Source organism: Neolamprologus brichardi, chromosome 22 (assembly GCF_056152115.1).
Source record: "Neolamprologus brichardi isolate AB-2024 chromosome 22, ASM5615211v1, whole genome shotgun sequence".
In the NCBI taxonomy this organism is placed as follows: domain Eukaryota; kingdom Metazoa; phylum Chordata; class Actinopteri; order Cichliformes; family Cichlidae; genus Neolamprologus; species Neolamprologus brichardi.
In genome coordinates this window covers 12660245-12683562 of record NC_142124.1, presented here as the reverse complement: position 1 = coordinate 12683562, position 23318 = coordinate 12660245, and the positions used below count along the sequence as shown (strand labels likewise).

Genomic DNA, 23318 nt, shown 5'->3' with positions numbered 1-23318 from the left:
ACTTTCCTTTTTTCCTTTAAGGGACATTTGAAAATGGATACAGATAGTGACGTACACCCGGGTCATCTGGGTGCCCAGAATTGACTGATTTTTATCCTGTGTGTGCTTGCGTAAGGGAAGCAGGGGGAAAAAAAAAAAAGAAGCAGCAGGCATCAGTTACACCACGTCAGTGTCACCGTCCCAGGACACAGAGGGCAGTGAGATAAATCTAGCTGCTGCCCCCAAAATAGAGCACGGGCCTCCATTAGAACAGGACGCAGACTGTGTGGGAACAGGCAGAGGTCACTGTGGTCAGCAGAGTTATTTCTGTTGTGCCACCGGACCTCTAGGAGTGGACGCCCATTCATTCATCCGATTGCCTGCCAGCAGGTTAGGGGACACACGCAGAGACACACACGCATTTAAAAAATGCACCCTACATGCTCTACCAGTGGACCATCAGCAGGAGTGCGACATGTTGTATTTTGTGAAATTTACTGTGAAGGTGTCTGAGTTACCACTTCTGGGTTTTTTTGTCACCCGGGGATATTTGTGTCTTTTCCTTCCTATACGAGTGTATTTATACATGAGCTGCCTGTTGGTGTTTGAGCTGAAGGACGATGGAAACACACCTGGTTCCCGGTGACCTCATGTCTCAGACACAGTGTCTCTCTGTCTGTCTCTGCTTCCCTTGCTGGAAACGCAACACATCTTGGCCATGCTATTGGATCGCACTAGCAGTTTAATTCTGCTGCTTTTCAGCCCGTATAGGTGATTTACGTTAGCTCGCAGACACGAATGCTCACTTTTTGCCACGGCAAAAACATCGACACAGACAACGCACAAAAGGAAAGTGGATGAAAATGCCAGCAGAATGATTTCTTACAGTTTCTTTTTCCTTCCTTTGTTCTTTCCTCTGCCTTCCTCTCATACGTCCACACACGCACACTCACAAATACACACACATCAATAGTCCATTAGGAGTGTGTTGCTTTCATTACCTCCAGCTTGGCCCTGAGACAGCCTTCAGAGTGGAGTACAGCAGAGCGGAGCTGGCCAGGATTGCAGTATATATAGAGAGAGGAGTCTGGTAATTGCCAGCTCTCTGTTCTCTCTATCCTGTGCGTCAGGTGGAAAGTATGAATCTGTGGTATCTGGGGACCACCCTGCTGCGCTGCGCCGCATCTCGCTACAACTGTCTGTGCCCCCACCGGGCACAAGTAATAGAGGGAAAACAGTGAGCTTAAAGGCCTCAGAGAGTCCAACAACTGCCACTCTAACAATACACACTGCCATGGGAATAAAGATCCTGCAGCCCACAGTAACAGTGGAAATGATATACCCTGCCTACAAATCTCACTTTTTATGTCGTGCTTGTTGCATAGCAGTAAGTACTGTAAGTGGTGGTGTTTTTTTTTTGCTTCTTTCTTGAAGAGGAATGTTTTGTTTGTTTTGTTTCACCTGCCAGGAGGCACGAGAAAGAGTCTGATAGCAAAACGTTTAAGAGGGGCGAAAACATTCAGAGTTTGCTGTAAAAGTTCAAGAAAAAGTTACCTCCCACATAAATGTGTAGCGCTATAATATTGAATAAATATAACAAAACTGTTATTGGAAAATTATTTGCCAGCCCCATAAGCCTGTCTTTCTTTCATTACTTTCAGTAATGATTTGTTTTTTGCTTGCAACACTGCGGAGAATGAAATACACTGACCTGGACTTTAAGCTATGACTGGTCATATTGTTAGCTGCCTTAAATCTATTTGAGGAGACATTCGATAAAGCTAGGCAAGGTCGCTGATCTGCTCTCTCTTGCCATTTTCTGTCTAAAATAACATTTTATTCACAGGCTCCTCTGTGTGTATGAAATCAGTGGGCTGGTATGTCATAAATCTCCTATATTATCTTTTTGATCTGAGTTATTTTGTAATTTCGTATTTGGAAATTCCTGTATTAAGAGGGAGCAGTAATTGTTCCTTCATCTCCCAAGGAATTTAAATGAAACAGGCCCTTGATGGCTGATATTCATCTTTGGAGACAATCTTGCTTCTATTATCAGGAAGTAGTGCTGAATCCTGGCTCGCAACAGTTCTTACGCGAGTCAGGTGCAGCTAGTCGGTACTAGATGTATTTACACCACTGTAAATGGTTTAGATTAGGTTTCTGGCTTAATTGTGCATTCGGGAGATTGTACACATGGCATCTACTACTACTGTCAGTTTCTCAGGACCTGTTCTGTTTTCACATTGGAGCAAACGGACATTGAATCTGTACAAAGGAGCTAGTAGGGTTAGGGCAGTTTAATGTTCGATCCCACTGAGTAGGGCATTTGTGTTCGCGCATACAGCTTTGCTGGAAAATGTTGGAAAAGTTTAAGAGGGCTGCAGCGCGTGTGCGAAAGTGGCTACAGTCTCAACTGTGCAACTGCACAGTTTAGATTGGTTCATAGACCCCCCTATATGTGGTCTCTAGCTGTAGCCATTACTCTGGGGGTAGAGACGCCACATGAGGAAATTTCCATTATCCATTAGGTAATATTCCGATTGGCTGGAGGTGAATGCAGCCAATTGGAGTAGGTGGTCATGAATAATGCAAGTTTTACATAAATTGCCTCTGAAACTGCCTGTTGGAGGAAAGATGGGGACTTTGACTGCAAGGAAAGATGGATTTAGAGAAATCTAAACAATTTTTGGTTATAAAATGTCACAGGTATGTTTAAAATGGACAAATATGGTTGTATAAAAATAAATCAAACAAAGCCATTCCATTATGTGCTACTCAGGTCATTTGTCAAAGAAAATGTATTACTCCACAAAAGGCATCATTGCTTTCAGGCAAAATAAACAAAGAAAACCTATTATCCTTATGTCATTGTTAATCATACCTACAGTATAGAGTGTATAAAAGTATTTCCAATATCGGTCTTTTACCAGCTCTTAATATTTGTTGAGATGTTGCTGCAGCAGTTTTCTAGATGGTAGTGATGTGGCTATGATAATGCCGCCACATTCGCCGGGCCCCATCATGATCCTCTTACACATAGACGCGCATTTTTTATCAATTACCTCGAGCTAGTCATATCTCTCTCTTAGCCCTAGACGTAATCTTGCTACAGATGCATCCAGATCAATTTTTCAGGATGTCTTATTTGTGGAGCGCACAGCGGGCTTTGCGTAGCGGGCGGGTGGGGGTGTGCAGTCAGGGTGTATCCAATTTCAGGCAGCAAAGCAAATGGCCTTGGAGATCAAGGATTATACAGCAGATTTCTAAGTCGAGCTAATATTGATTTGCTGTGCCCCTAGTGAACTCCAGGTTGTACCTTCTCCATGTAAGCTTTTAAATGTTGCTGCCTTAATGGCCCTCCTCGTCAGTATGGTCCCTGATCTATAAGGCCGCAACAACTGACCCCTATAAATATGGCCTTTTGTTTTTCTAGATAGCACTGTGTACTCAGTGGACTAGTAAGACAGTGGAAGGTGTGTATGGTTTGTTTTGTTAAGGGTAAAGTATCGAATGTAACTGATCTGTGGTTTGGGATTGTTTTCTTTTTTTATACAACTATATAGACAGATGAACTACTGTAGCTTAAATTGTGGAAAAAGGTTAACCTTGGGGTCCTGCCATCTATTGGGATGTAACTTTGACACGTACTACCTACCAAAGCATCCATGGAGACCACACCTTACAGAATCTGTTGCTGGGGTAATTGCATTGATAAACTCTTTTTCAAGAGTTTTATATTATTCAATAAACTGGTCAAAATCTACAGTTCTGCCGATTAATTACCCGTTCCGTAAAGAATCTGATGCTAACATCTTGGTGCCAGATACCACGGCATGGCTTCAGGGGTCTAGTGGAACCTCAGTGGGTCAGGGCTGCTTTGGCAGCAAAAGGGGGAACCAACACAATATTTAAAGCAGCTTGTTGTTTTTAATAGTAAGGCAGACAAAGAGCTGGGTGCATACATCAGAAATACACCGCGCATCTAGTTAGTAAGTGACAGTTTGAGTCACTTACTATAACCATGCGACTCTCTCTTATTGTACCTGCACTTGAGAATAATAGTCAGATATTTGCTCCTTTGCTGCTCTTCTCGCAGTCTTCATCTGAGTAAATGTGCTTTATTGGATTCTCCTCACAATACAGCATGTACTGATGAATGTCCTACCACCTAAATGCATAATTCTTCCATAGAAACTTTAAATTTGAAATTCAGATGCTTTACAGTGCTGTTCAGCAAAGGCATTAATCACAGAGTTTTCATCAGTTTGAATGGAATTTGATGTGCTGTCCCATACTGAGCAGTATTCTTGGCACCCCTCTGCGACTTCACGGTCTCCATCTCTTTCACCAGTCCGACGCACAGAATTAAAAGTTTGTCGTCCTGCCATTTAGCCATCTGTTCTCCAACTTCTGCCTTCCTCTGCTTTTTTCCCCGTTTTCTCCGCTGCACTGTTTGACACTTCTTCTTCTCTCTCTCTCTCTTCTTTTTGTCCCACACATGCATTATAAAGCGCTGAATACTGTACAGCCACATACTGAATGTTTGATAATTGCTTTTGAAAAAGAAAAGAACATTTATTTCAAAGTCTAATTATTCAACAATGTCCCCGCCTCTCCTCCTGAAAAGGAAAAGGAAAGACAGGCAAGAGGGTTGAGCTGGGTGTTGGGATCTGGTTAACTTGTCCAATAGACCCATTATGAGGTAAAATCAACACTGGGGAGTGTTAGATGAGTGCTAGCGAGGGGAAATCATGTCCAAATCCCTTTCGTTCGTTCAGCCATTATAAACAAGAAAGGATTAGCTGGCAGCTCCCTGCTGGGACAGTGAATGGATGAGAATGGGAAAGGAGAGGGAGGCTGCTCCTCTCCAGCATTATCCATATAATAGGCCAGGGAATTCAATAAGTACTGGCCTCATCAGACCTCATCAGCTCCCCCAATTAGGCTGCACATCATGGCGACTGGCGGGCTAGTTGCTGTTGGTGACAGATGAGAGCCAGTGTGGAGATGTGCTTGCCTCTGCTGCAGTGCTGTGCTGCCGCACATTCTTGGCATCATTGAGGTGAATGCATCGCTCTGCGCGTGTGTGTGTATGTGCCTGAGACAGGTGGGTAGTTTTGGAAGGGAGAATCGTAAGCACTGATGAGTGTCATTAGTTTTACATCAGTATTTGTTTTGCATCTTACCGCTAATTTACAGTCTGCACTAACTGCCAGCACTTCCTGTGCTGTACTTCTGTTGTTGATGCTGCATTGATGAGCCAGCCTCAACTTGAAGTAAGCGCCGCTGTTTGTGAACCCTGGTGATATCGACGTTGTGTGTCAATATCTCTACCCTCCCACATTACCTCCCTGTGTTTCCCCAAGGGTCAGGACATGTGGAGGGAAAAAAAACACAGCTCTCCCACATCGATTGGGGCCCATTAACGCAGGCTGAGAAAAACAAAGCCTTTCATCACGTCTGAGATGTTTAGGCAAGGACTTACTCAGACTTGCTCTACACAGGTCAACCCTTCTCTCTCGTTCCGATATTGCTGTCTCAAAGAGGACAGAGCATAGCTATTATGGGAGTTCATGTGTTTTTATTTTCTTCAAAAGAGATATGTGTCATCAAGCTCCTGTCATTTCTTTGTGTTTGTGTTTTCTTTTCTTTTATATAAAGACTGAGGAGAAAACAGTGAAGCATGGACAAGGAAAAAAGCAGGGTCAGATTTTGGTTTACGTTTGATCCATTTCTTTCTTAACAATCTGCCTCTAAATGCTGGTATTTGGTTTCTTTAAAGAAAAATATCCATATTAATGCCAAAACCAAATAGGCATATTCAAAGCAAACACTGTGTAACGCAATAGAAATAAGGTGTGCTGTTTCGTCTGTTTAATTCACTTCGGTAGAACGACCTTCAAATACAAAATCAAAATCTTATCAGTAAATGCAATATTTTTTTGCAGCTTCCTCAGAAAACGGTTGATGTATTCGTTGAACCCAAAGACGATGCCACTTTGCAACTTTTTTGGAAAGACTGAGGAAAATTAGTGTGAACGCTACTTGAGAACAAAGAGAATACCTAAGAAATGAATGAATTATGAGTCTTGGGAGTGTCTGATGCACTGTTTGAAGTTGAGACATACATGGGTCTATGAGACAAAGATTATGCATGTCTGACTTTGGACCTTACTGTGGCTTTTGAATTTCATGAAAACTGGCTTTGTGGTGCCGCATATGGGCCACTTTTGTTTATGAGAATTATTAATTATACAGTGAATACTTTTCTTCCACTGTTATATTATTAAGACCAAAAAAGCAGTGAATGTAAAAAAAAAAAAAAGAAGAAGAAAAAACGGATAGAAAAGAAATGCACAGTTTAAAAAAAATTTTCTTGGTGTGCAGGGTGTAACAGAGGTTAAATAATACAAAATCTACCAGAAACTAGATTTAATAGTTTCATGGCCATGGCAACGACTCTTTGTGATCTAGAGTTAAAGCAGCCGGTTCCATTCATAGCAAGCTGATGAAGTCATGAAGCCAGCTCTCCATACTGTAACTGTTTTTGTTGTTTCCTTTTTATTGAGAACAAATTTGTTTGCACTTAATTTACAGTAGGTGTAGTATAACAAATATGTACAGTGTATAACAAAAGTGTGTCAAAGGCTTAAATAAATGTAACATTATGTCTCACATGAGTGTGACCCATTCATCTACAGTAATCAGGAGCAAATATGACTACTGTAGCTACTGTAAAATATAAAATATGCTCCTTTAACTTCCAGTCTCACCTGAATGTGAAAGGTCGAATCTAACACAAGTTAGCTAATGAAATGAAAGACGAGAAAGAAATAAAGATTTCTTTACTTTTAATTCATTCTTTTCAGTAGTGATGCTTAAGCCATTTGGGTTAGTTTGAAGATTCTAAAAGCAGTGATAATTTCTTAAATATGGCTGAAAACGAGCCAGAATAGAGAGAGGATGTCAGTGCTGGTGACAGATTTCTGCGAGGGTGGGGTGGAAGAAAACAGTGCAGATCTTCCTGCGCCGTCTTTGGGTTTGTATGTTTCTGAGTGAGCATAAAAGAGTGTATACTATACGCGTGTGGGTGTGTGTGCATGGCTGCTCTTTTGAAAGTGAAAGAGCAAAGAGAGCTGCACCTGCAGCTTCTATCAAACAGTGGAAAGCTCCTTTCAGCACAGCTTTAATTACAGTCTCTGCAGCTCTGCTCAGCTCAGACAAGCCCGTCTCCACGCAACCAACCAAATGCTCTCACACATAGCCGCCTTCCTCTGCTCGAGACCGGCCTGATCCCTAATCAGCCGCGGTGCCACTCTTCATCGATCCCCAATCAGTTACAGTAAAGGGGACTCTATGGAATCCCCCATGCACACTTCCCCTCCACCCTTTCCCCCCTTATTAGTCGGTGCCCTTCTTTCATCGATCATAAATCAATGTCACTGGTAGCATTGATCGTCAATCACCCCCAGTGACATTATTGATCTGGCTACCCGCAGCCCTGGGCCCACATTGCAGCCCGGCTCTGGCATATTGATCCTCCCTCAGATACAGTATTGAGGCTTTTTATTGATAATTCATTTATTGTGCTGTAATTTCATTTTCTTTCCTGTCCATACCGTTGTTACTGGAAGCCCCTACGGTTGAAACCTAGTTAACAGACACACTGCCTTTTGTGTGCTACTCTAACTGATGTGGCTCTTTCATTTGCAGCGTATTTTCTGCTTATGTTCAAATGTTGTTAGCAATTCTCAAGCACGCTAACCTAAAGGTTATATAAGCTTATAATAAAGAGAACCAGAAGTTTCGGTCTGTGCACCACCAGGGAAATTCTCCGAGAGAGGCAAGATGTTATTTAAAAAAAACACCCAGCATCCACTATTTCTTCCGAGCTTTATACTAGCCAATAATAGAGGACTGTTTGTAATGCACTCCTAGTGTGAATTTGAGTAACTTTGTTGAATGTCAAGCAGAGAAGTGCTGAAAAATAACCCGCTCAGCAAAACCTCGCCTTGATAAATAAACCTACATTTTGCTGTATATGATAAGGAAAGGTGTGTAAAGCTGAGTAAGATGCTAATATGCATTCAGGCTTAATGTTAATGCTAGATATAAGTGATGAAGCCTTCACAAGAGACTCAAATCTCCCTTCACAGAACAATAGAGTATATGATACATTTTAAGGCGTACTGTCAGAGCTTAAAGTTGATTTATTCTGATTCTGATCCAGTGTCATATATACTGAGAAATATTTGCTGTAGGTCTGGTAGATGGGCAGTTCAGTTGAATTACAAAGCGCTGTATGATTCATCTCTATAGATGGGAGTTTTCACGGGTCACTGGAGGCGTTGGCAGTGTTATAATACTCTGCTAACAGGGACAGAGCTAGTTTCGCTGTCTGCCCACACAGGCAGTGACACAGAGCGTAGAAGCACAAGTCAACCCCCACAGGCAAAGTCCGGCAACAACTTCTCTTGTGTCCTTCTGCCACAGCCAAAAAAGGGCAGTTTCACAGGCCAGAACTTGTTTCATAAGGTCAAGCCAGTGAAGGCTTATTTATTAATTCCCTAAAATGTTCATTTTTAGGCTGGTTTAATATTTTAATGCTATTGTTTATCTTTTTCTGAAAGTTTTAATAAAGAATTATTATCCCGATATAACCATATAACCTTTAAAGGGAAAGTTCACCCTAAAATCAATTGTACATATTTGACCTGAGGCTTGTAGTGTTGTCGATCCATCTAAAATATTTTAAACTGTGAAGCCCAGTGTTAAGGTTATCACAGATGTCTTCTTCTTCTCTTGAATATAATACATTTAAATAGTAATTGTCACATGGTGCCAGAAGTACCAAATAATACATTTTAAAAATTTTGTTGAAATGTCTTTCAAAAAATCATGACCCACTTAGTGAAATCCAGAAATCTTTGTTGTGAACAGTTTATTCCAGAAAATTCCAAAACTACGCCCAGCAACAGTGTGACTGAAGAGTTAACCAGCCAAGAGAATGGTTGGCAACCATCTGGCAACCTGCGATTGTGAGGGAAAAATGTGTATTCCCAAACCAGCTGAAAAGTGGTTGCTGGTGACACAGAGAGGTTCCTAAACCACAACTTTCTGATTGCTTTGGTCACTTGCAGATTGCCACAGTCACCCGTAGTTTGCATAGAAGATGCCAACTTGTCTGCAGAAACTCCCCATTTACTCTCTAAGCTGTAGCAAAACTTGGAAATTATGATGCGAACTAGAAATGGAGAGCATTCACCTTTAAAGTAAAAGGTGTGCCTTTGAAATCAACACATTTCAAATGGTGCAACTTTTACTTTGCAGACGAACGGTCTCGTATGTTGCACATTTTCAACACTCCTTCGCAAGTAGTTTGAAAGTATTTGCAGACAAGTCTGCATCTTCCATACAAACTACTGATGACTCATAACTAACCAACCAAAGTAAATCAATGAGGTTTTCCGTGCAACATTGTGCACTTCATTGTGACTGATTTTAGGGCACATGGTTTCCAGGTGGTTGCTGCCCAGTCTCTAGATCTGTGCAAACATGCCTTTAGCATTCAGTTTTATAGCGATTGCCAGCAACCACTCACATCTAGTCAGGCAATACACATTTCTCCCTCACAGTCATTGGTTGCCAAATGCTTTCTAGCCAGTCACTAGGCCCATGGGACTGTAGCCTACCTGCAATGTAAACATTAATGACATTCTTCATCGGCTGAGCTGTAATGTTAGTTTTGATTGGCAGATGCAAAAACTAAAAGAAGAATTCATTGAAAGTTCTATGAAACTTCTCACACCGGCTTACTAGTGCTTTGAGTTTCATACATTATAGCCAAAAAAAGGTAGACATCACAGCAGCCGATGTCTCCAAAGCTGGGCATCTCATACAAAGTCAGTTTAGATGGCAATACAGGCCAGTGGAAAACTTTATCTTTAAAAACCCAGACCCAGAAGATTCTCATGCATATTATAAATTATTTGAAAAATAAATCTAGTCTGTTCTTCCAAAGCTTGCTTCATCAGTTCAGTGGGGAACAAGTGATGTAGCTTTTTGAAGAGTACAACACATCATCAATATCCTTAACACCAAAGTCTATTTTTCCCACTTATAGATTTATCTATCTGAAGTACTGGCTTAAGTTGCCTGGTGCGTATTTTCTTGGATCTTATTTCAGATCCACTCTACAAATAGTCATTTTAATCTCAGACCCTGCTCTTACATTTTTTGTGGCCACTTTTACTGTAATTGCCACCCTGGCCAGCTGTATAAAGTTGGTAGTGATATTGAGACCTACTGCAGAAACAAAGATGTTGGCAGCGTAGAGCAGCTTGTGTGGCTTTAACATTAGAAACATCTGCCACCGCCACTTAAACATTGCAGCTGACTGCAGGACCCAGAAGCACTCAACTATGCCATTTGGACCGAATGCAGTGGGGACTGTCTGCCTGTATAAATGTTATTTCAATATACGGATGCAGGATTGTGAGCCATTCATTAGAGCTGGCAAACACACATAAGCATAACTTCGACTCATTCACTCACCAACTTCTGTCTGCACTTGTTGTTTCTAGTAATTTATTTACTCACCATGGCAACCTTAGTGTTGGGAATAGCAAGTGGAATTAGCTGATTAAGCTAAAATGAAGTTCTCGTTACACCGGTACATCAGAGCTCGTCTCCCAGGAGTCAGCGAGCAGCTGGAAACCCCTCCTCCTGTTTGGCGCTGCACTGCACTTGTGGCTCTCAAATTTAATGCAAAAGCAGATTAATCCAGAGTCAGTACTTGAAGTGCAATTATATTCAACCCATATTTTCAGCTGCTAAAATAATTACAACTCAGTGTTTAAGCAGAGTATTGTTCACCTTTCTGTTAGATCATTTCGCATTGATTTCTGCATATTCCTTGGCAATTGCATTTTGTATTCCCATTACCACGAGATGGTTTCAGTCGATTTGAGTTGTCTGCGCTGTTAGAGACTGACTCAGTGCCAGACCTACATGGAGGTCGTCTCATCCATCAGCTTTGTTTATTTGTCTAAATTTGATCTGGAATCGGTGCTCTGCAGTGGATGGATGGATGGATGGATGGATGGACAGAAGAAAGAAAGAGAAAAAGAAAGGGAGTGAGAGATGCAGACAGGAGATAACTACGACAGAGAGAAATGCGATTGAGGGAGATGGACAAAGAGAGTGAGAGATGGATTAGCATGTCAGAGACTCCCTACATAACATTACTCTTGTTAAGTGTGCAATAGCTCATCGATCAGGCTTCTACCGCCCGCATGCAGGGCTCTTCCCTCCATTTCCCTTCCCGTAATCCATAATATCATCTCAGACCAGAACTGCATGGCGTACTGCAGAAGCCCTCTATGGAAGTCTAAGCAAGCACTGATCAATAGCCATTGAGCATGTGTAGCAGATGCAGGATGAGAAGCAAGCTGTTGTTGACATCCTTCTCCCTATGCTCATCCCACTCAAAGAGATGAGCTATACAGTATGGATCGGAAGAGTGAAAACTGGACTGTGCCTGTCACTTCTAAACTCGGTGAATCTCTCCCCTCTGTCTCTTTCTGTCACCATCTCCTCTTGTCTCGTTGTCTGTCTATGACACTGTATCTGTCCTTCCATCTATCTCCCTTTCCTCTTTGTGTCGCTCTCTGCCATGCCTTCCTCTCAGCGCCGGCTCCATTTATTGGGCCGTGTCATTGAGCCATGTGTGCCGTCCCTGTCAGCAAAACGCCTGGCAGATTGTCTTCATTTCCATGCTGAAGGATGCAAGGCCAGCATGGCAGTTGTGAGAGCTATCGACTGGGATCTGTCAAAGCCCTCCCTGTAGGAAAGCTGTTCCCGCCTGCCTTCTAGGTTGGCAGCCATTCTGAGGCTGTCTGCTTGACTCTGACAATGGCGACGTATATGCAGCACTGCTATAGTTTTGTTCTGTGACCCTGCTTGTCCTATTCACCTGTCATGTTTTTCTAGCATCCTTTTATCTCTCTCCAGAATGGCGTCCCTTTCTAACGCCTTCTGTTTCCCTCTGTGCCTTTCTATGTCTCTTATTCTCTCTCACTCCCACTCTTATTCTTTCTCTTCCCCATAAGACACAGCCTCCTCAGTCTGGGCAGACAGGTCAAGCTGGCTGAAGGGAATCAGACAGTTGTTGATCCAATTAGAGATCCCCTCGAGCAGCATCAGAGTAGAGCAGAATTCCAATAAAATACTGTCCTCTTTCTGCCTTTTCCATGTTCTCCCCTAACATGTCCTTGCAGTAAAACACAGTGAGCCTTCCTGAGACTTTTCTGAGACCCGTAGGAACCTTTAGTTAAAGTTGTCATTGAGAAGTCAAGAGCTTGCTTTCACTGAATCTTTTCAGGCTGACATATTTTGGTACAAGTGGCTGAACAGTTCCCTCTGTTTGCCCTCTTTATTGCTTTGGACACTCTGAGAGCAAAGTAAGGCCGGCCCAGTTTGACTCCAAACCCTTCTTAGAGGCCTCTTTTGTAACTGTCTTGATGGTGAAAAGCTGGCTGTTTCACTGAGCAAAACCTTTCACACAGCCCCTCTGCAACTATGGAGCATTCCTGCATTGATTTCACCATTCAGGCCAAACAGATGTACAGTCCAATTCAGAGCACCAAATGAATGTACAACAGGCCGAAATTGACGTGTTATAATACATGTACTGATTTGCATTCATAGATCAAGATGTTTTTCGGCTGGCTTTTCAAGCCATCCGGAGCGCACGAGCGCTCTTTGTCTCTAGATAGAGAAAAAAGCCACTGTGCTCGTCTGCAGCCAAAGAGCTGATTTCGACCAGATGCAGTCCCATAGGAAACAACTGTAACAGCAATAATTGCTTATGAACATAGCGCTAATAAGTGAAAATTTCAACAAGCTTTCATTTAGATTTCTATTGTCGCTGTTATTTACACAAGTGCATTTCCATGCCTCTGCTGGTTCGTTTTGTTGGTCGGTAATGCGTCTATTGATGAGCAGAATGCCATGACTATCTTTTCAGAGCCAAATGCACATTGAGGAGCATGATTGAGCAAAGGCTATGATCGAATGAGGCTGGCAGCACAGGCATCTTATTCTCACTAAACTGCTCCCCTTTCATGTGCGTGCATGAGTGTGGTTGGTGTTGGTGCGCATATTTCAAAGCCCATAATGCATGTGCGCATGTCCGCAGCCACCCCTCGTTAACGTGTTTACCAGTTCCTACAGCAACCCACATAAAAAACAATTAGGGGTTCCCACGGAGCACCTTGTTAGCGGCAGTTGTTGACCTCTGACCAAAACTACTTCGTCTTTTTCCCATGATGTCGAATCATTAAAGGGGCAGTAAATTAGTTCATAGCAAGAAGCCCCTGAAAACACATATTCTGGAGCCAAAGTGAATTAGGCATTACTCGAAGCCTTTACCTTAAAGACGCAGGATCAGCAAGCTGGAACGTAGTCGGTGGCCCAGTTTGTTCTGGGCCGTGCCAGGGATGACGGCGTGTGGCGAGAGGTCTAGAAGGGTTTATAGCCTGGCACTGGCTTTCATTCTGCGTATGTGTCTTTGGCTATTTCTGTGTGTTTTCAAAGGTTATAGCAAAGAGATTTTAAGGGCAGGAGGAGGGTGTGCGTTTCAGGGCTACAGAAGGGTGAGTGTGTTCACAGGGAGGGCGGGGTGGTGCGAGGCTGTTGATCTTGGGCTTGAGTCTTAAACAAATGGGCTAGTTCGCTGTGGGAACTGGGGATGTAGTCACTGGGGGAACGTCAGCGTGCTCTATGTCAGATTCTCCAAATTTCTCCAATAGCTAATTATCTCCCACAGCGCCAAAGGAGAGGTTTGAAGGAGCTTTTGTTGTTTTTCTCCTGTAGTGTCTCATGCGCTCTCCCTTCCCTGCTACTTTTTCTTTGGCTGACTGAAAAGTTTGGTGCTGTAGTGGACCCTAAAGGCACAGAAACACAGTAAATTTCTTTTGCTGTCTGAGTTTGTTTTCATGCATTTAGCCCCATAGTATCCCTTTAGCCACATAAATGCAGACACACGTCCGTAAGCCCCACAGCCTTCATCTCATTTGCATCTCAGACATCTCCTGTAACTAACAAAAACACATTTTCAGCAGCAACATTCCTGGCATGAGAGAAAATTAAATGCAAAAGCAAATAATCTGATTACCTCATTAACACCTCGGCCTTTCCTCTTTTTTTTTTATCAATTTATCGCCTGACAAAGTCGCTTGTCACGAGCTCACTAAACTTCAGGTTGTTTCATGGCTGTCACTGCCTTGTCAGTCTAGACAGAAGCGTTTTCTCTCCTGTCTTGTGATGCTGCATTATTATCAGGACCCAAAGCACCTCTAACATCTGGGAGTAGAGATTAAAGCATCAACAATTCTCTCGGTGTCATCTCTGACATGGCGTGATGAAAGGTCCCTTTGCTCAGCCTCCTGCAGACAGCCCCCATCATTGGCCAGTGTCGTCACAAAGCCTCCGTGTCACAAGCTGCCAGGCCTGTAATGTGAATGCGTTGACAGGAGAGCCGTCAGCTCTCTCCTAAGCCACCAGGTGCAGAGCAGCATCGGTTCAGTGTTTGGACAAACTTGTTGGCTCTGTGTGTACTGTACTTTTGCTGAACTGTACAACTGCCCCAGGGTTTGATCCTGGTTTAGGTTCACACTCTAATTCTCTTGGTCAGCCATTGCCCTTATCTCTTTCACCATCTTCTCCTTTTGTTGTTTCATGTTCTTTACGGTTTCTGTACTCCTGTGTTTCTGCTTGTTTATTCAACTGTCTCCCTTCCCCTGTTTCATCTCCCCAGTCTGTGTCTTAAGAGATTCCGATCTCTCTGACGCTGACTGAAAAGGGGACGGACACTGTGAAGACCCCCAGATCCCCAGCCAAGAGAGCCGCTCATTTCTCATGCTTTTTTCCCCCCCTACTCTTTCTTCTTCTCTCCAGATTGACTGTCTTCAGATTTGCTTTTCCTCTCTGCACTATCTCATCAGGAAAGTCATCTGCCTGAGCCAATTTTTCCCTCTTTAGGTGCTCACCTGCAGCACGAGTGTGGGAAACTGCCCTTTCACAAGTTATCTTTACACAGACTTAGGTTATCGCAACACTTTCATTGACCTTTCATTGGTAATTATGCATACAAAAGGCTTTTGATGCAGATACAGCTTAGATGAGGTCGCTCTTCAGTAGGGCTCTTTTCTTTTTTGTTTTTTAATGTGTATAATGACAGCTGTTTCATTTTCAAGCCATCCTTTATTTCTGCTGATGCCAGCTCTGAAGTTAGAGCATCTGTCAATCCTCTGTAACGCTTTCATCTCGGGGACCCTTAGCCTGCCCCTAGTGTTTGCACCAAGAACAGCACAGTAACGTCTATATCAGCCGTTTCTCAAACCATGCACCCCAGTGAGGTGCTCACGCTGATGGCTGCTGAGTGGAAAAAGACATAAAAATTTCAAATAAAAGAGGAGATGGCTGTTACAGTAAAACACGGAGGGATTATGCGTCAGGAACAGGAACGCCTTCTAGAAATAAGCTTTGGCTGACAGAGCGGTCCTGTGTTACCATCTCAGAGGTATTTACAAGAGCGATTACGGTGATTATTATTTCAACAATACCTTGCGATGCTCTTTCATAGGCTGCCAGCCTTTGCAAGGATAGGGAGGGCCTGCCAACATCACCGGACTGGGAATTTGTGTAGGAGCTCCATAGGAAGGCAGAGCGGAGGGAGGGGGAGGAGAGAGAGAAAGAGATGCAGTGGTAGAAGAAGAGACAAAGGACACAGTTCAAAAGGGCTTCTTTCTTTTTGGAAAGGTCGCACAGTGCACTTCTGCTAACATGATTTTGTCCTTTTCCCTCTCTCTGCAGCTCCCACGGAGCCTTTGCTGTGCAAATTTGCCGACGGAGGGCAGAAGAAACGCCAAAGCCAGAGCAAGTACCCTCAGAATGGAAGGCCGTGGCACAGAGAAGGCGAGGTAAGATGTTACGCCAGTGTTTATTTTTCTCACTCGCAACTGGAATAAAAAATGTTCCACAGGGTTTTAGTGTAGCACAATTCATGAAATAGTAAATCACATAAAGATTTCTTCAGCAAATGCCTCTCTTTACATCCACCTCCTTTAGGTTTGCTGGTGATTTAAACTATATTTTTTTATATATATATATATTTTATATATAGATTTTATCTCACTTGGAAGCTAAATTCACAGATAAAATAGCAATAAAATTGAGTAAATGTGCTAAAAACTATATAAGCTGCTACTCGGATGAGTTGACAAAATAACACCGCTCACTTACACTCCACTAACTACTGTAGCACCACATCTTTAGATGACCATCTGAGGTAATGGTATTTCTAAGAAATGGCTCCACCCTGCTCACAAGGGATCAGAAGAAGTTGGCTACAACATCTGGCAGTATGTAAAGTATTACCGCCTGCCATTTGTATTTACTATCATGTATGGAGATGTTTTCAAAAAAAGAAAAGAAAAATAGCCCACATATCGATCAAACTGTCTCCAGATGTATATGTGCTGTCATGTAAATTGCATCTCAAGCCTCACTGAGCGCATATATTTCCACCACACAGCAGAATGCTGGGAAACCTGAAACTGGAAACGTTATGGTAACATGTAGCGACGAGGTTAAAATCTTTTCTTAGACTACCAACAGGATATACTGGAAAGGACGAACAGAGGAGACAAGTACGCGACTGCTTTAGACGGGACTATATAGAAGAGAGGGAATGCACACACACATGCAGCTGCACATGCTCAGTCTGACAGTTGTGCTGAAACTGCAAGTTACAGGAGACGAGGAAAGATGGAATGTTTGTCCTTCAAGAAAAACTCTCCATACGTCTTAGTGCGTGCTGCAGACGCAGTTTGTGAGTATGTGTGAAGAAGTAGGTGGAGGATACAGTTTCATCTCTCATCCAAGTGATCTCTTCAGCTCAGATTCATGATTGTCAGAAGATTGCCTCCTCCTCTTTTTAGCGATGGTTGCTCCCTTTCCACATTCAAATGGCCTCCTTTACTCCCCGCTCAAACCAGGAGCCATACCTGCCCAGGATGTGTGCACGTCCTCATCATTGAAGGAATAGCCACTGGCCTGTAGGTGGATGAGGTAGCTCTTCTGTGTTTTGCCATGACTACATCTTTCACTGTGTTACAAAGCTTGAATTGCAGCCATTCCCCAACTGTCTGCGAACAATTATCATGGCCATCGACCAATGGTCATGACAACAATCATGAAACTGAGCTCATGGCTCACTCTTAGTCAATGGTGCTACTTTTGGTGGTTATGCAACTGAACTGTTTATAAGGTTGAGGAAAGCTGCAGTCAGCTGAGAATGAAGAAGTCGGTTGGACGAGTGAGGACACATTCCTCCCACTGAAAACACTTCGTCCAGATGAAAAGAATCAACTTTCCGGGATTTCCTTCACTGAATTATTGAGCATGCATCAAGACGTAGGTGGAGTATTCCCTACACAGGCTCTGTGTGTGCGTGTGTGTGTGTTTGTGTCTGTCCATCACATGTTCAGCAGACCTAACACCTATAAACCAATGAAGCGTGTTTCACCTAAATCACATTGCTACATCCCCTCAGGCCCACACATTGACAGGTTGGCAGGGTCAGCTCGGTTGACTTAAGGTAAAGTGAGACGACTGTGTATGTGGGAGTGATCAGATGCTTCCTTTTAAAGGAGACGGATGCAGCCTAAATAGACACAAACATTTATTCATTTTGCCATAATGCATTCTTTGCATTGCATACAGTGCACACACTTGACCTTCGACGTGATATATTAGCCTGTAAAATATGTTTACTAATTCGCTTCACCAGGTCCTTGGATTTCTCTGTGATTATTATTGTGCCTTAATTGCTACACTTTTAAAATTACAGCACTAAAAATGAACATTTTGGACAAATATGTTTGCTAATTACTGTAAGGTTTTTAGCAGATTGGATTTTCAGCGTATCTCAGGGCTTTTTAAACAAGAGACTTGAGGGAAAAAGGAAAAACTAGAGACTCAGAGTTTCTTAAGAATTCTGAGTTCAGCCAGAGGCTGAGCTAAAAGCTCATAAGAAGAATATTTACTTAGTTTTCTGTCCTTCAGATTCAATTCAAAAAAGATGCTGTAAGTGTCTCAGCATGAAACTTTCACTATTGTCGTCCCGTACCTTCCTTTGCATCATAACCCTCTCCTCCCCTCCGCAATCCACAAAAAGTGAGGTATAAATGTGGGTTTAGGGAGACTTGAGCTTCGGTTTACTTTAGTTTTTATTGTTTTAAAGCTGCTCGTCAAATTTATGTGTTTGAACATAATTTCACTCCAACAGATTTCCCAGAACCCTGTACCAAGAAAATAAGTTCTGCAGATTTACACCCACTGCATGCATCCAGTATTAAAGCCTCTTGAGAAAAAAATAATTGGTTTTTGTATTGATTCATCTCCAGTTTTTTTGTGAACTGCATTTTTCCGTGTACATTCTGTGGCATTTAAAGGCACCTTTGTGCTTTATTTCGTTTTCTGTCAAACTTTAAGTTTGGAAATTGTAGAAATACCACCCTGTTTCATCAGTTCTGAAAAAGACTTGAGAAATGAGAGCAAATTAAAAAATATATCTTCTTGTATTGTCTTAAAGCATGATTGTGTAATTAGTTTTTCTATTTTAAGCTCAGACCAGCTAAAAAAGTATTTGAGAATGAGGTGGTTTAATATGAAAACGACTGTTTGGTATGTAAAGACGACATCATATAGAGGTTAAACAACAGCAACATGATGCAGACTGCTGACCTAACATTCGCTTTGATATATTATGCTGATGTTGAGAGCTAATAATAGACCTTTGTGCTTACATCTGGTAAGAATAGGCACCTATATAATCTTGACTTTGCTATACAGTGTTGCTTACAAATTTGGGAGACAGACTTATCATCATTCATGGCAGGTCTTAGGTCAAGGAAAGGTATACTGCTGTATGGGCTTTGTTTCCCATCTGTGTCTTTGCTGAGCTCCTTTGGGATGCCAGCAACAGCCAGAGTTAGGTGACCTTACAGTTTTCTTAAGAAAATCTGTTCTTCTCTACAGACTGCATTTACACGTGAGTCACATCCTGTCCAATGTTTGGGTGATTACTCAAAGCATTATACGGTGCTCGTTACTTTTCTTAAAAATAATGCTGTTTGTTACTTGATTATTTCCGAGAGAAAGTCATTAGTTATACTACTTGTAACGTTACTTCCTTATTACTTCACAGCGTTACCCAAAATGTACTCTCACATAGTTACAAGTTGTTTTTAAACCTTAGGCTACAGTTCCACATGCAGATGAAAATCCCTGTATTATTGAGGGCACACATGTGATCTTCCTTTTAGTGTTCACATATGAACGTAAAGCAAAGTTGAAATGGCAATTGCCACATTGATTCTTCTTTAGAAACATATACAGGTAGAAATGGAGGCTACAGTGCTACATGCTTGACTGCCTTTGTTACCAGTTGAAGTTCAGGCTCTGGCTGCTGGACTGGAGTCTGCAAACACTCAGCTTTAACATCACTCTGGGCTCTTTGCTAGTTTTTTGTTAGCACGCTGTCTGTGCAGATGTTTGCAAAGAGCCTGTGTTGTGTTAGCTGTATAATGCAGTTGTTTCGGTTGTTAGTGAAGTCTGCACTCTACCACCGTGCTCTTGTCTTTTCCTGTAGTATTTCCAGTCCTCAAAAGTTGTACATCCCTCCACCGTTTTCTTCCTCCCTGCACCCAAACCGAAATCAACTGAAGGAAAAGAAACAGTTTTGATAGAAGAAATTTGTAATGAACCTTTGTTTAGTACAGTAATCCTGGTAAATGACTGCATTACTGAAGAACTGTAATGCGATTACAGTAATGCATTACTTTGGAAAGCATTACAGCCAACATTGATCACAATGCAACTCAGATCACCTGCAGATAAAGTCTGGTTGATCTAAAACTGTGATACTGCAGTGCATTCTGCGTACATTTACACTTAGAATAAAGTGGACGGCCCTTAGAAGCATGTGTGTGCCTCTGTGTGGTCATTGATCAGCTGTGGGCAGGGGAGATGGGAGATGGCCATCACATGTTAGTCTGTTTATCAGAACTGAGGCCATTCCTCACTCCGCTCCCTGTGGCAGACAGATGAAGCGAAGCAACAGCCTACGCCATCCATTACTGTCTCTTCCGACATGTCTCTCTACCTTCTCCTTCTACAGTATAGATCTCACTCTACCGACATCTTTAGCTTTCCATCACTCTTCCCCCTTTTCCTCCACCCATATTTAAACACTCCCTCCTCACAGCTTCTTTCTCTTCCATTTTGTCTACTGTCTCCTCTTCCCGTGTTTGAAGTCTTCCCAGATCCCACAGCAACATATGGAGAGAGAAAGAGCAAGTGACTCACTGAGACTAAGAGAGAGGGAACACATTGCATGATCAGTCAGGAGTTACAAGGGGTTGAGTGCTGCAGGGTGGCTGGTGGTGAGGATTGAGAAATATATGACAGATTTTCTTGTAAACTACCCAAAGTGGGAGTCAAGAAAGTGCTGTCTCTCGCTGTCTCATGCTGACAAACATATTAGTCACTGCATTTTTTTCTTCCACCACACATTCACGCGCCTAGCGCCATGGGTGCTCATTCTTCTCTCTCTGTCTCTCTCTCTTCACATCCTAACTCTTTTACACCAACACACACTCCTACACAGACACACACACACAAAAACTTTCAAAGTCACACTTCTCAAGCACCTACTCTAGGGGAATGAGTGTGGATGAAAAAAAAAACATCCGGCTTTCCAGTCTGTGTGAAAGCCTGACAGATGTCCCTGTGTGTGTTTGTGTGTGTAGCCACAAGGCAGAAGAAGCAAATGTGTGTATAGCAGGCAAAAAATTAAGGGAGGGAGCGGGTCAGCGTGTGTGTGCGTGTGTGAGGACACAGAGACGATGACTCGACTTGGTTTTCCTGTGGTTTTTGGAACAGGTTGGCGGGTCATCCTTGGGGCACGGAGTGGGGATGTGGAGCTGTTTTCATGAACACCAAAAAACGTTGGGAGAATCGAGTCGAAGCTGCCCTTACTCCTATGCAGTACACGGCAAGAGATTTATCAGATGAGCTGGGTCCTAATTACTAGAAATATTCAGCTCGGTTTAGGCGAATGAGCTGCCTGAGGTTGCATGCAGAAGGAAGTTCACATGGTCTCACACTTTTATCTGCACTGCTCCATATCCATGCTCTTGGACAGATTTTGTACTAGAAAGCTGGCAGGGTAAAGACTGGCTAATGTATGCCAAACATTTTCATTCTTTTATGCCGGGTAATGTCTAGAAAGCCTCAGGGTTGTGGTGCATGTTTGAAAACGGCTTTCAAAATATGATTTAAGCACAAGAAAATAAACACAACTAGTTGATGCTATTGAGCTGTCTTTTATTAGACTAAAATTTAACTTAGATCATGTTTTTTTAGCTGCTCCTCCTTCTTGTTGTTGTTGAGAGTTAAAAAGTTGTGAACTTTTTCAGCTTATGAAGGGCGCCCAGATGTCAGAATAATTATGAAAACCACTTCTGTAACAGGAAAGAACAGGTGACGTCTTTCAAACCGCTAGTGTGGGCTGTCCTCACATTTTTGACTCTGTTAAACACAATTTTGCATACATGCATTTTCATACATAATATGCTTAAAAAAAAGCTGCTTTATTGCCATGATAAAATGCATTCACATTTTCACTGAGACTACATTAGTATAATTCATTTTGTAAACCCTAGAGCACAGTTGAAATGATATTAATGCAAAATAATTCTTCACAACTCGCTAAACTTGATAACTTGAATTAATGATTGACTACAAAAAGAAACAACTGAGTCATACTCTATGGCTTTTTCATGAGTTTGGAGCCATCTGTCTCTGTGCTACATTTTGGGATTTTACTGTGGGTACAGTAGGGCATATTTATCGTTTTACATTTACATAGAGGGGAGAACATATTCTAGTGGAAAATACACGATACAGTAAGTCTTATTTACTACATAAGCATGAAAAATTCACATAAACGGTCTTCGAAAGTCAGGTCTGTTCATGGGAGCTTCTATCGGGGCCAAGCTTTGTTCACGGGGTCTGTACAACATTAAAGTCAAGTTTTTTTCTGCAGTCTTGGATCAAGCTAAGACGGATACACAGTCTGTCTGTGTCTTTTCCTTTCCTCTCATTTTGACGGAGCCAAAAGCTAACTGCATCAGTAATCAGTCACTGGCTATGCAGGGTCCTCCGGTCAGGAGCTTCTCTGCTGTGGAATTCATCAACACGCGGAACCAAGGGCAGCACTTAGGGGAGTTATCAGCCTCACCGAGACAGCTGGCCATGTCTGCCGCTGCTATTAGCGAGCATGGGAACACACAGTCGTGCACGCAAACATGCTGACAGGCGTGCAATGCAACTCTCTTGATCTTGGATTTTATGTAAAGGGAGAGTATAAATACATGCACAGACCTTTGCATGTATGGATTTACAGAAAGAGATGCTCACAGATGCAAAAAACAAATTTAAAGTAGAAAATAATTACAAAGCACATGGACTGAGTGGCTGCATTCGGCCTTTACAGCTTGGTATAAAACGTCTCTGAAAGCCTTTTACAACCAGTTGTGCAAATACACAAAATTAGACACAAAGGTCCATCCATGCCTGGATCCCTACACATCCCTAGTTTAAGCAAGGACATTGTCATTTGGTGGAGAGTCTGTGTTTTTGCTCACTCTCGAGGGCTCGGTCCAGGCTCACTGATCCCCTTGGACCTCTGAGCCACTATTCCCTTAACTGTATAGCTCAGTGTAGGTAGCCCTCTGGGGGAACAAGGGCAAAAGACTTACAGGAAGATGGGAGGGGTAGATTAAGAGATGAGGGGAGTGAGGAACGGAGAGAGAGAAAGGAGAACACAAGATGTTGAAGAAGAAAAGGAGTGGGAGGGAGGGCAAAGTGAGGGAAAGGAAGGGCAAAAAATGAGTGTGTGTGGGTAAATGTGTAGCGTGTGCATGTGTGTATGCTGATGAAATCTGCCATCCTCAGCAGCCTCCCGTTAAAAGAAATCGGATTAGCTCTCCTCGGGGAGAGAACCTTCAGGAATGCAGATGAAGGATTGCGGCACACAGGTTTCTCTCCTGGACTCTAAAAAAGGGCCTCACACAATCACGCACACACTCATGGATAGGTTTGCTGTCACCTAGACACATGTACACACACCATCACAACAAGGAACTCAGTTTTCCACTCATTCTCTTTTCTCTCCAAAGGCCATTTCTTTATTTCCTCTCATTCATAAA

The 23318-nt window shown here is 42.6% G+C and overlaps 1 protein-coding gene across 2 annotated transcripts in view; it reads left to right on the top strand.

The window, feature by feature from the left end:
- The window catches only part of LOC102779055 (RNA binding motif, single stranded interacting protein), a 299444-nt gene that overhangs the window by 234840 nt on the left and 41286 nt on the right, over positions 1–23318 (top strand). For both annotated transcript variants that reach the window (XM_035906432.2, XM_006788037.2), the window contains exon 9: positions 15856–15962. In XM_035906432.2, coding sequence (XP_035762325.1) covers positions 15856–15962 — 107 coding nt within the window. The remainder of the gene's footprint in view (positions 1–15855; positions 15963–23318) is intronic.